This window comes from Peromyscus eremicus, chromosome 23 (genome assembly GCF_949786415.1).
Source record: "Peromyscus eremicus chromosome 23, PerEre_H2_v1, whole genome shotgun sequence".
NCBI classification, from domain to species: Eukaryota; Metazoa; Chordata; class Mammalia; order Rodentia; family Cricetidae; genus Peromyscus; species Peromyscus eremicus.
This window is the reverse complement of record NC_081438.1, coordinates 19385586-19398908: the sequence shown is the minus strand read 5'-3', so window position 1 is coordinate 19398908 and position 13323 is coordinate 19385586. Positions and strand designations below refer to the sequence as shown.

At 41.2% G+C, this 13323-nt stretch overlaps 1 protein-coding gene across 3 annotated transcripts in view; it reads left to right on the top strand.

Moving 5' to 3' along the window:
• The window catches only part of Septin14 (septin 14), a 31208-nt gene extending 17885 nt beyond the window's left edge, over positions 1 to 13323 (top strand). The window contains exons 6-10 of one of the 3 annotated variants that reach the window (XR_009375822.1): positions 728 to 824; positions 1819 to 1987; positions 2130 to 2266; positions 4873 to 5041; positions 13076 to 13323. Coding sequence is in view for 2 of the 3 variants with exons in the window: in XM_059248918.1 (XP_059104901.1) it covers positions 728 to 824; positions 1819 to 1987; positions 2130 to 2262; positions 4873 to 5052 (579 nt within the window). In the remaining variant the exon portion in view is untranslated. Of the gene's footprint in view, positions 1 to 727; positions 825 to 1818; positions 1988 to 2129; positions 2267 to 4872; positions 5136 to 13075 lie in introns of those variants that run through there. The other 2 variants (XM_059248918.1, XM_059248917.1) reach the window with 2 other exon arrangements.

Genomic DNA, 13323 nt, shown 5'->3' with positions numbered 1-13323 from the left:
TTTGGTGTGGGATCAGATTCAGGTCCTCGTGTTCACAGAGCAAGCACTTTATCGAAGATGCTATCACTAACTTAGCCCTCCTGAGGACACACATAATATTGTTTACTAGCATATTTTATACTGTGTACCCATAAACTAACTATAATTTTTATTTATTTATTTATTATTAATTTTTTTTTTGAGATGGGATCTCGCTATGTAGCCCTGACAGCCCTGGAACTCACTCTGTAGACTAGTCTGGCCTCAAACTCAGATCCACATGCCTCTGCCTCTTGAGTGCTGGGATTAAAGGCGTGCACCACTCTGCCCAGCTTAATTTTTATTTTTAATAGTTTCATCTGTTAACTTATGTATATTATCATTAAAGTAGTTTCCGTATCAACTCAGCAATATTGTCTTTGTGTTTAGTGTAAAGATAATGTGAGAAAACTATGTGTATTAACAATCTTTTTTATCTTTTACTGCACGCATCATGATGCCTTGCTTTAGGAAAGGTAGTGCTACTAGGCAGGTAGTCTTTAATTATATGTCAGCCTGAGATTAATGCTTAACAAACTAATTAGCACATATTTTCTGCTAAGCATAAAAGTCCGACATGATAGATTATTTGTGTAATTAAATGTATTACACTAGCTTCACTTTGCTCCTTGTTATCACAGAAAAAGAACAACATAGCAAGCCATAGTGTTTGAAGGGAGTTTAACTTGTATCATTTTTATCTGTTTAGGGGCTGTTACCTTTTGCTGTGGTAGGAAGTATGGAGGAGGTGAAAGTTGGAAAAAGAATGGTCAGAGGTCGCCATTACCCTTGGGGAGTTTTGCAAGGTAAATATGAGATCGTGGTTCATGACAATTAAATCCAGTATGTACTGTGTCATCCCTAGTCTCAAATAGCATTTTGATATTGAGGGTTGATAACTCTAGCTAACTTGTATGTTAGTAGTTGCTAACGAGGGACACAGATTCCATTTTGTTTAAGCTCCCCCTTAGAGTGACTATGATCCGCCCCACCTTTTTTGTTGTTGTTGTTGTTTTGTTTTTTTCCCGAGACAGAGTTTCTCTCTGTAGTTTTGGTGCCTGTCCTGGATCTTACTCTGTAGACCAGGCTGGCCTCGAATTCACAGAGATCCACCTGCCTCTGCCTCCCAAGTGCTGGGATTAAAGGCGTGCACCACCATCGCCCAGTTTACGATTCCTTTTTATAAGACAGTTGTTTTCAACTTTCCTAAGGCTGCGACACTTTAATTCCTCATGTTGTGGTGACCCCCAACCCTAAAACTATTTTGTTGTTATGTCAGAACCGTAATTTTGCTACAGTTATGAATTGTAATGTAAATATCTGATATGTAGGATAACTAACATGAGACTCCCAAGGGGGTCACGACTCACAGGTTGAGAACCATTGCTATAGGCATTTGCCAGAAACTAACGTAAACCCACACCTACAAAATCTCCTTGTTTTACCAGTGTGTCACATGCATATGGTCTCTGTCTTCCTGAAATATGCCATTCAGAATCCTGGGACACACTCGAGCAAAACTGAAGAATAAATATTAGTGCCTACAAGAAAAGATTAGTGCCTACCACCTAGATCCATCTGCCCAGCATGGCACCGCCCACAGTGGAGGTTTTCACTTCCCTGGTGTGTCAGGTTGAAACCAAGATCAGATATTACATAAGCTAAATCAATAGGAGAAAAATAATCAGTGAGTTAAAAAAAATATTTTTGATTGAGAATAACCAAAATAGTAGAAAGCTTATTCAGCAAAATAATAACAGAAATCCTCCATAATGAATTTATAATTTTTTTTTTGACTAGTGGAAAATGAAAGTCACTGTGACTTTGTGAAGCTCCGGGATTTGCTTCTGTCTACTAACATGGAGGATCTGAAGGACCAAACCCACGTTCAACATTACGAATGTTATAGGAGAAGCAGACTGCAGAAACTTGGCTTCAACGACACGGGCCGAAACAATCAGCCAGTGAGGTGAGCGAAGACGTTGTTATCGGGGTGGAGAGATGGCTCAGTGGTTAGTTCGGAGTGCTTGCCGCTCTTGCGGAGGACCCGGCTCACTGGCCCTTTGTTAGCGTTTTTTTAAAATACAGGAATAACCGACTTTCGCTTTTAGTTTCCAAGAGATGTATGAAGCCAAGAGACAAGAGTTCCAGGCTCAGTGTCAGAGGGAGGAGGAGGAACTGAAGCACATGTTTATGCAGCGAGTTAAGGAGAAGGAGCTGACCTTTAAGGATGCCGAAAAGGAGGCATGTATGACCAACCTCGCGTCCGTTCTCTGTGTCCTTTTCTTCGGGGGATGGACTCTAGCAGATTCTTGTTTTGGAAGAAACTTTCCATCTCTCTAAAAGTAGCTATTCATACATGGGATCCCCCCCCCCCCCCGACAGGTTTTCTCTGTGTAGTTTTGGTGCCTGTCCTGGATCTCGCTCTCTAGACCAGGCTGGCCTTGAACTCACAGAGATCCGCCTGGCTCTGCTTCCCAAGTGTTGGGATTAAAGGCGTGCGCCATCACCGCCCAGCCCATATGTGGGGGTCTTAATGTAGCATTTATGAAATTAGGAGCATTTTGAGAGTTTGTCTTTTAAATGCTCCGTGTCTCTGACCTCATCGGGCAGGGACTACCCTCTCAGTTCACCCAGCGCCTCTTCTGCTTATAGCTCTCCCAGCATGGAGTTGTGTGCTGGGAGCCCTACAGGGCATCTTGGGGGCTGCCCCATCTCCATAGTTCCACTAGGCATTGTCCTAAGTGGAGTCCCTCTCGAGTAGCTATGATCCTGTGACAGAGCCCCCCGGGGTACCTATGGTATCTTTTGAACTCTATGTGGAGACATCTTGGCCTCAACAGCTCTTACCTTGTAGATGCCCACAGAATTAGCATCACGTGGTAGAAGCCAAGACTCAGAATTTGTACCTTCTAGAGCATCAAACGGAGCCATACCCATTCCCACTTGATATTGGCTGGGGTGACTAAGGAGTACTGTGGCAGTTCATGCCAGTGAATCCTGAGGCCACCCGGACACCTGTCCAGATAGCTTGCCTTGAAGAACCTCCCAACCCCCTCTGGGCCATTTCCCATTGTATTCATGAATAAAACTGATTCCTAACTATATTAATCTCTTTAGCAAAGGGCTGCTTGGACATATCTTGAGCATTCTTTTGAAAACTTCCTTATATTGTAATTTCAGTTTTCAATAATTTTGATATTTCCACTTAGTTATGAATTCAACCTTGAGTTTTGTTTTTGTTTTTCCAGACAGGGTTTCTCTGTGTAGCCCTGGCTGTCCTGGAACTCACTCCATAGACCAGGCTGGCCTCGAACTCAGAAATCTGCCTGCCTCTGCCTCTCAAATGCTGGGCTCAGCGGCATGTGCCACCACCGCGTGGCTTCAATCTTTAGTTTCTGTTCTCTCTTTTTACTATATGCAGTTTTATAAAAAGCCATACCACACCTTGAGTGCTCTGCTGACTAACTATCTCTTTGCCACATATTTTAACCCTAAAGCTTGTGTTCACTAAAGCCCTTGACCCCAGAAACAGTTCATCTAAGTTCCTTCCCATGGTGTGAGGAGGACGAGCTTTTGTTCAGTTTCCAATACCTTGTCCTGCAGTTTTGAGACCACACCACCAAGTCCTTTGCTGTACATGTTTCCAATGACATTCTGATGGTGACCAATTAAGTACCCCCACATACACACTCACATTGTGGCATGTGCTTTTACCCCACCCCACCTGGAATAAATCAATAAATGTAACCTTTATTTTTCACGAATTAGGGGAATTTAGTTTTGCACTAACTTTCTATATTAGATTTTAATGTACAGACCAAACCAGAAGGGAATCACCCATGCTAAATGATGTATAATCAAATGAAGCTTCAAAACAGACCAGTTTGGGGCCAGCAAGGTGTCTCAGGAAGTCAGGGTGTTTGCCATTCAGCCTGAAGACCCGAGTTAGATCCTGGAACCTCCATGGTGGAAAAGAGAGAAGGAACGACAGACAAAAATCTCAAAAGAATATAGTCAACTTGAGTTAGTGTAGTAAAACTTCGCTTAAAACCTCTAAGAAAAGCAACTTTCCAATGCCTGTCTGGATTTGGCTCCCATTTCTGCCTTTTGTAGCCTTCTTCTGCCTTTAATCCCCTCTTTGCTTGTCTCCTTGGCACCCTCATATTTCATCTAATATAATAATATAAAAATATAAATATGCCGGGTGGTGGTGGCTCACGCCTTTAATCCCGGCACTCAGGAGGCAGAGCCAGGTGGATCTCTGTGAGTTCGAGGCCAGCCTGGTCCAGGACAGGTACCAAAACTACACAGAGAAACCCTGTCTTGAAAAATATATAATAGGCTTAGAATGGTCCACTGCCCACCTCTAGAAACAGAAATAGACGCCAATTACACTACGAAGTTTAGGTTTTGTATTTTTATCTTTTGACAGTTTTGGGCTACTCCAAAGGTGACTGATACCAACTTCTAAACCTTTAGGAGAACAGGAGTGGTACCCTTGACCCTTTTTTGTTGGTTTGTTTCTAGATAGTGTCTCTCTGTGTAGCCTTGGCTGTCCTGGATCTCACTCTGTAGACCAGGCTGGCTTGGAACTCACAGAGCTCACCTGCCTCTGCTTCCCCAGTGCTGGGATGATAGGTGTGTGCTACCACCCCCTGGTCCTAGACCCCTTTTAAGGGCTTCTGAGGATTTTAAATAAGTTTTTCTCGGGTCATACTCTGCCTTTTGGATATCGTGAATCTTTGTGACTCAGAGTGGCTGCTGCTGCTGCTTCTTCTTCTTCTTCTTCTTCTTCTTCTTCTTCTTCTTCTTCTTCTTCTTCTTCTTCTTCTTCTTCTTCTTCTTCAACAGCTGCAGGACAAATTTGAACACCTGAAGAGAATCCAACAAGAGGAGATCCTGAAGCTGGAAGAAGAGAGACGGAAGTTAGAAGAGCAAATCATCGATTTTTACAGGATGAGGGCTGCCTCGGATCCGCCACAGACTCCGGCGTGCACCAATGTAAAGAAGGACAAAGATCGTAAGAAATGATCTTTTCTTGCCATTCCGGCTGATTCAGAGCCCCGTTATCCTCTATGCGTATACCTGTGAGCTTGTCTTCATAGCACTTCAACTTTGTGACTGGAAGTCTAATGTTTTCTAAAGTTATTTAGCACATGTCATTCTGTACTGGAGTGTCAAATTCTTGGGAGGAAGATGCCTTGTGTGTCTTGGTGGTGCAACATAGACTAGCACTCCACAGTACCTAGTAAATATTTTATTAATCAACATAGCCAAGAAGTACATAGCATAGTATAAAACAGGTATGGTCAGACAAGAGGACATTCCTTTAGCGTAGATGTGCCTTTGACCCCAGTAGTGATTTTTACAATTTCTGTCTCTTGAGAGTTTTTACTTTGTATGTGTGTGTGTGTGTTGTTGTTTGTTTATTTTTATTTTTTTTCAAGACAGGGTCTCACTATGTAGTCCTAGCTGTCCTGAAACTCTTGGTGTTGATCAGTCTGCCCTTGAACAGCAATCCTCCTGCTTCTGCCTCCCAAGTGCTGGGACTGTAAGCATAAACCACCCTGCCTAGCTCTATTGAATTTTTCTTGAGGATGCATAGTCATCAAGTATTGTTATAAAAGGTAATTATTGGTTATTCCCAAATTCTATTTTTAGCAATCCTTGATAACTTTAATTGCAATGAAGCATCATGTTTTGATTAGAACTCCTATGCTTTGGTGCTAGACTTGCAGAAGTATAAAATGAAAGATTCAAAATCTAGATAGCAACAGACTATAGTGAGAATAGTAAGCTTTAAAGATTTTGGCTATATTGCTAAGAAGTTATCAAAGTGTACAGTATGGGATGTGTTTTTTTCTTCTGTTTTTAAAAACTCCCTTCTGATTTTATATACTAAGGGATTTTTAAAATTTAAATTTTTTTTTTTTTGGTTTTTCGAGACAGGGTTTCTCTGTGTAGCTTTGTGCCTTTCCTGGAACTAGCTCTGTGGACCAGGCTGGCCTTGAACTCACAGAGATCCGCCTGCCTCTGCCTCCCGAGTGCCGGGATTAAAGGCGTGCGCCACCACTGCCCAGCTAAAATTTAAAATATTTTTATCAGTTACTTATTTGGTGTTTTGGTTGTGAGCCTAGCTCTCTCTCCAGCCCCAGTTATTTATCTGAATGTGATTGATCTTCACCAGAACTCACTCTATTACAACACAACATTTGTGGGACTTTGCCACTATGCACTTCAACCACACTGGGATCAATTATTTCTTGATAGTCCTGAGTAAAGTACAGTTCTAATGGAATTTTAATATTGCCTCCATTTCAAATGCAGCATTTAAGGCTATCACTATATATACTCAAAAATACTTAATAATTTATACTTACAATATCTTCATGGAAAAGTTTTATGTGAAAAGGGATGAGAAAGAGAAACCAACCCACAATTAGTTTCATATATGTTGGTAAGTCATCTTACAAAGGGGTGAGAAAGAAATATAATACATGGATAATGTAGTGGCAATTATGTAAGAACAAAGATCTTTGTTCTGATCATTTATCTAATGTATATATTCATTCCTAGGCTTAGGACAATTTTTAATGCACAGTAGATACTATTAGTTGAATAAATAATTCCAGTCATAGTGTGTTACCTGTGTTATATGCATAGATAGTTTAATTTAGATAATTGACTTTTTTTTTTTTTGAGAAAGGGTTTCTCTGTGTATCCCTAGCTATCCTAGAACTCACTCTTTAGAGCAGGCTGGCCTCGAACTCCACATGCTTCTGATTCCCCAGAGCTGAATTAAAGGCATACACCATCACTGCCCAGTAAGATAAGTGACTTTCAAACATAATATAGTGTATTACTGCTTTTCAACATGACTGTGAATTATATCGCTGAAATGCTTTCATATTATCATTCTTTAATCTTAATTCAGGGTTTGTAAAATTGGAACTGACAACGTTATACAATAGATAAAATCAATAAAATTCATGGTGTGTGTTACTTTTCCTCTTATGAAATTACTTTATATAGGTAACTTAAAGGAGAAATCTCTATTTGAACTCATGGTTGTTGTGGGGCGGGGTGTGTGTGTGTGTGTGTGTGTGTGTGTGTGTGTGTGTCCAGCGTATTGTGGTTGGGAAGGAATTCAGGACAGCTCAGTTTATATCATGGTAGGTTGGGATAGAGATCAAGATAGAAAGTGGCTAAGATACATTTCCAGTGACCAACTTTTTCTAGTTGTTTCACATTTCCTAAAGCTTCCTTAACCTCCCCAAATGACATCACTGAGTCCCAAACATTAAAAACATGAACACAGAGGGAAATTTTCAGATTCAAGCCGCAACATTCTGTCAGTGGACCAAAATGGTACGGCTATCTCATAATACAAGATGGATTTACTCCATTTACAAAAGTCCCCAAGCTGTATCAGTTCTCACATTTTCCCCAAGTCTAAGTCCAAAGTGTCTAGTGTCTGAAAAAAACTCCTTGTAAAATAAAATTAATTTTAAAAAATCCCCAAATTTTGTATATCCAAGATAAAATACCAGAGATCAAACCTCTTTAAAGAGGGAGCACAGATCGGAGGGATTGGGGCCAAACCAAGACTGAAATCCAGCAGGGCAATCTCCATGTTCAGCATCCGGGGCACATGTTAGCATCATCTGCACTTCAATGGTTGTGGGCAGCCTCATCTCTGTGGCCTTCGTGGCCTCTCTCTGAGGCTGGCTTCATTCATTCTGCATTCTGTACCTTTGCTCAGAAAACATTTCTTGTTTCCAGCATCTTCAACGTTGATGTTTTGAAGTGTTATCCCTTGCTTTCTTTGTGACAGGGTCTCATGATGTATCCCTAGGTGGCCTGAAACTTGTTATGTAGACTGGGTTGGTCTCAAAAGTACAGAGATCTACCCAGCTCTGCCTCCCAAGTGCTGGGATTAGTGCATTCCTCACAACGCTCGGTTTTTAGCTTCGTTCTTACAGCTTCATTTACTGCCCTCTTCCGTAGTCAGTATGACCCTGATATATATTGTCTGGCTTCTAATTCCTTTCTTAAAAATCCCAGTGGGAGTTATAGTGACCCTGCATAGCTGCAAAAGTAGTACCACGTGAATGATGTCATAGTCAACCACCAGCTGGAGCAGTAGGATTCACTCTTGGAGTATTGTTGCAGCAACTTCTAAGTGCGTAGGAACCTGAACCCAGGAAAAGACTTCTTTGGGTGGTCTTGTGGTAGCAGGGTACCCGAGTGGCACTCTCTTCTCAAAGAAAAGACTTTCAAATGAGTTTATGATGTGAGATCCTGGATCCTAAGGTAGGTGACATTTGGCCAATTTCTTATTGTCCCACGCAAAGTGCTTGGCTCCTCTTCAACAGGTACAAATTTCCTTAACAATTAAATTTTCATGTTTATGACTTTTAATTTGAACCTTTTTCTGGCCAGGAACCATGTTTTTCAAATCATTATACTCTGTTTTTTCTTCCTAATTCTCCTGACTAAAAGCGGTCATCAATAATCATGCCACATTTGTATGTTACCCTGTCTTGAAATTTCCTCTGAAAATTTTAATTAGTCCAACATCTTTAAACTCAGCCCCTCACAAAGCTTCAGAATGTGAACAAGATATATACAAACTCTTTCCCAGTTGTTAAGATAAATGGCCTTTGGTCCAATTCCCAATAAAATTCTCTTCCCTTCTGAAATCTCATGAGCAATCTTTACTACAGATATTCTGGTTATATTACTTACTTTCTTTTACTGTGATAAAACACCACAAGCAAGGCAACTTATAGAAGGAAGAGTTTATTTGCACTTACATTTTCAGAGGAATAAGATTCCATCAGGGCAAGGAAGCTTGGCGGCAAGCAGATATGGCGGCCAGAGTAGGAAGCTCAGGAATCACATCCTCAACCTCAATGCCAAAGCAAGAGAGAACGAACTGGAAGTAGTGTGAGGCTATGACCTTCAAAGCCCACACCCTGTGACATACTTCCTCCAGCAAGGTTGCACCACCTCCCCAAATGGTACTGCCAACTGGGAACCAAGTATTCAAATGCTCCAGCCTCCAGGGGATGTTTTGTATTCAAACCACCACACTGGTCTTCTGAGCTCCCGGCAAAGTCATCTATTAAACATTCTAGGGCTTCCTCTATTAAGCATTCTAGACCATAACTCTAAATTCTTCCAAATGCCTTCTACAAACTAGTTCAATGGGCCTAAAAGCCTCATGATCATGCTTAGTCACAACAACCACACTTCTCTGGTACCAATTTCCTTTATTGGTCCCTATCTTGGCTATTGTTATGTTGCTGTGATAAAATGCCATTGTAAGGGAATGAAGGAAGGAAGAATTTGTTTGGGGCTTATGGTTCCAGAGGGATAAGAATTCATCATCAACAGGGTGGGGGAAGTGAGGTAGCAATCAGGCATGGCAACTGGAGCTGATCACTAAGGGCTTACATCTTGATCCGCAAACAGGAAGCAGGGAGCGCCAACTCAAAGTGGCACATGCCATTAAACTCTGAACACCCGGCATACTTCCTCCAGCAAGGTCATATTTCCTAGGTCACATTCCTAGCTTGAGCCACACTTCCCCAACTGGGGACCAAGCATTCAAATGCCAGACTATGGGGGACATTGTTCATTCAAGCCACCGTACTACAGACCCACATATGTACAAACCTCCCTTCTCCATCACTGTGGACAACTTAACTTGACACATAACTTACAAGAATAAAGATTTTTGGCTAACGGTTTTAAATAATTCAGTCTTTCGTGATGTGGAAAGTATGGTAAAGCAGTCCAGCTCATGCCATGGAAGGCTGGAAACAGGGATATGCCAGGGATGATACCCTCCAGAGGTTCCCTCCTTAGTCACCTACTTCTTCCAGCTGCGCCTCTACCATCTGAAGTTTTCAGCATGCCCCAACATAGCACCACAAACCAGAGAACAACCATTCAAAACATTACCTGTTGAGGACATTGCCTATCCAATCCACAGTGCTGTGTAAAAATTATCACTCTGCTACATTCCCATTACTTCATTAAGTTAACAAGTACACAAAAGATACACATGTGTGTGTTTATATCAATCCGCATGCTTTGGCATGGTTGCATGTATATACATGCTAGGTTGTATGTATAGGTGCTTGTGAGTTCTCATTCTCCATGAGCGTATGCATATGTAAGGTTATGTGTGCTCACATGTGCATGCAAGTGCTTTAGGGCCCTGAAAGCATCACCCAGGCTGGGAGGAACAGTTGCAGGGACAGAGGTTCTTGTGCACATCTCTTCTCTAGTTGGGTTGAAGAAGCCAGCACCCAGGTACCTGGGGTCTATTGCCTGAGAATGGGAAGTCCCTGCATCAGGACATAGAGATTGGTAAGCAACAATCTAGGCTGATTATTGGTTTGGTATTATAATTGGGTAGATTGTACAGTGGATAATTACCAGGTTATTCCTTTTTTAAAAAATTTTTATGTGTGACGATATTTTATTTGCGCTTTAACAAATAAATCTTGCCTGAAGATCAGAGTGTGGAGCTAGTCACTAGAGGCCAGGCAGTGGTGGCGCACACTTTTAGTCCCAGCACTTGGGAGGAGGAAACAGGAAGTGATATGGCTGGGCGGAGAGAGGAAGTGATAAGACTTGGTGGAGACAGGAGCTCAGCCCTTTCAGGCGGAGGATTTGTAGAGGTAAGAAGTCTTTCTAGTGGCTGGCTGCTCTGCTTCTCTGATCTTTCAGCATTTACTCTGATATCTGGCTCCAGGTTTTTATTATTAAGACCAATTAGAATTGGTGCTACGCCGGGCGGTGGTGGCACACGCCTTTAATCCCAGCACTCGGGAGGCAGAGGCAGGCGGATCTCTGTGAGTGTGAGGCCAGCCTGGTCTACAAAGTGAGTTCCAGGAAAGGCGCAAAGCTACGCAGAGAAACCCTGTCTCGAAAAACCAAAAAAAAAAAAAAAAAAGAATTGGTGCTACATCTGGTGTCCAACTTGTGGGGCACAGATTCACTAAAAAGCTGCTTGCCTGCGGCTTTGCAGCCACCTGTCTGCAGCCAGAGTCACTACCCCGCTGGCTAAGTTTCTGTTGCAGCCTATCTGCAGCAAACTCCACAGGCTTTTGGGCTCTAGGCTTTTGCAATTCCCCCATGCAGACAGCTGGCTCTTTGGCTTCTTCTCTCCTGGTGGGTTGTGGTCTCTCTTCTGGACCTCCTCCTCAGGCTGCTGCTACACTAGGTAGTTGCCTTGAAACCCACTTGGGCTTCTACTGTTCTACACAGAAGCAGTCAGCCTCACATCTGAATTGTCATTGCCGGCAAATTTGGTGAGAGAATTGGGAATTCTTAAAGGGAGGAATTAGTTAAAAGAGAGAATTTTTTTCCACATTAAAAAATGGGAAACACTATTACAATGGGGAGAGTTAGGTCTCTGTATGATAATATGCTGGATGGTTTGAAAGTGGAGCAATTAAATGAGAGGATAATTAATTTGGATGGGATTTATGTAATGTCAATTATAAATATTATCTATTTGATCATTTTTGTTTTATAGTTTAAAAAGTTGGCTAATATGAGTGCCAAGACAAAAGTTTTAGAAAAACTTATTAAAACAGATCATAGAGATATTCAGACCCAGACAGAGGAATTTAAAGGAGAACCAATCTCAACATTACATTATAAGGTTACAGAGAAACAGCCTAAGGCTTTCAAACAGCCAACCTTAGTTTATACAGTAACCTTACAGAAATTGCCAAATGATAGATAGACACAAGGTTGTATAAGAGCAGAATGGACTCCTGTACAAATGTTAGATTTAAGGAGATTCAAGGAAGTGATAGTCTCATATGGCCTGCATTCACCTTTTGTGAAGCAGATGTTAAACTCATGGTTAACTTGTAATAGAATTATCCCTCAAGACTGCTCAAGACTGGTGAGATTTGGTTACAGCAGTCTTGGAGGTTGGTCCTCAATTACAATAGAGGACCTGGTGGAAAGATGAGGCTAAGACCAATGAACAATGAAATAGGGCTAGAGGTATGGAAATCTTCCAAGACCAACTTCTTGGGGAGAGAGAGTATGCCAATATAGAAAGGCAATATATGATGACCACGCTCTGGCTTTATGCCATGCAGCAGCCTTGAATGCTTGGGACAGAACTGAAGAAGTAGGAAAGAAAATTGAATCATTTACCTAATAAAGTTATGCAGGGCCCAAAAGAAACCTTCACTGATTTCTTACAAAGACTGACTTCAGCAGTAAATAGAATGATACCAAATTCAGAAGCTAGACAAATAATCATTGAACCTCTGGCTTTTGAAAATTCTAATACTCAATGCAAAAGGGAAATTAGGCCATTAAAGGCAAGATCAACACCCTTGAAGGAATGGATCTGAAATACAATCAATATTGAATCTTATAACCATGATGATGCTTGGATAGGGGAGGTGATTTCCAGAGGTTTGAAGAAAAATTGAAATGTCAAATGTTTCAGTTGCAGTAAACAAGGTCACCTAAGAGGGAATTATAAACAGGGCCTTCCTAGAAACAATATTTTTTTCCTAAGGATAATCCCAATAGAATGCCCCTCTCTTCTGGAGTATACTGAAGGTGTGGCAAAGGCAGACATTGGACCAATGAACGTAGATCAACAAGGGACAGACAAGGTAACCCTTTGTCATCAGGAAACTCCTTGGGGGAGCCTCTTGCTGGTCCCCATGTCAAATTCAGTTCAGTCATTTCCTGTCATCATGGAGGAAACTCCTTCCCAAAGCAATTGAAGAACCTAATGCCTATTGTAAAAAAAACAGACTGCTCTGGATGATAGAACAGCAATAGAAGAGAAAACAAAAATTTCACAAAAAATCATAAATCAAAATTGAGAAAGATTAGATTTTTAACAAGAGAGACCTCCTAATTAGAAGAGATAATAGTTCATCAAACAGTATGGCTATTCAATCTAAACTAACCTATAAAACTAATAAATGCTTTTCATTTGATCAGATATAACTTGCCAAAGTTAGGGTTGGGGATGGTTTTGTTTTTATCTTTTCAGGATAATGAAGGCATCCAGCTAAGGAATCTGCCACTGGACAAATGACACAGGTGAAGAATAAGGACAAATCATCCAGAAAAAATGTCCTAAGAAAAAGAGTAAATTTGCCTATTGGTATATCACATCTCCAACAGGATAAAATTTCATAAATCTTCCCAAATGTTTGTTTCTGCTGTTCTCTACAGACACTAATGCAAATGGTCTTTTTGTAGTCTAAGTCTGATTAATAAATTAAAGCTGGCTTTGGA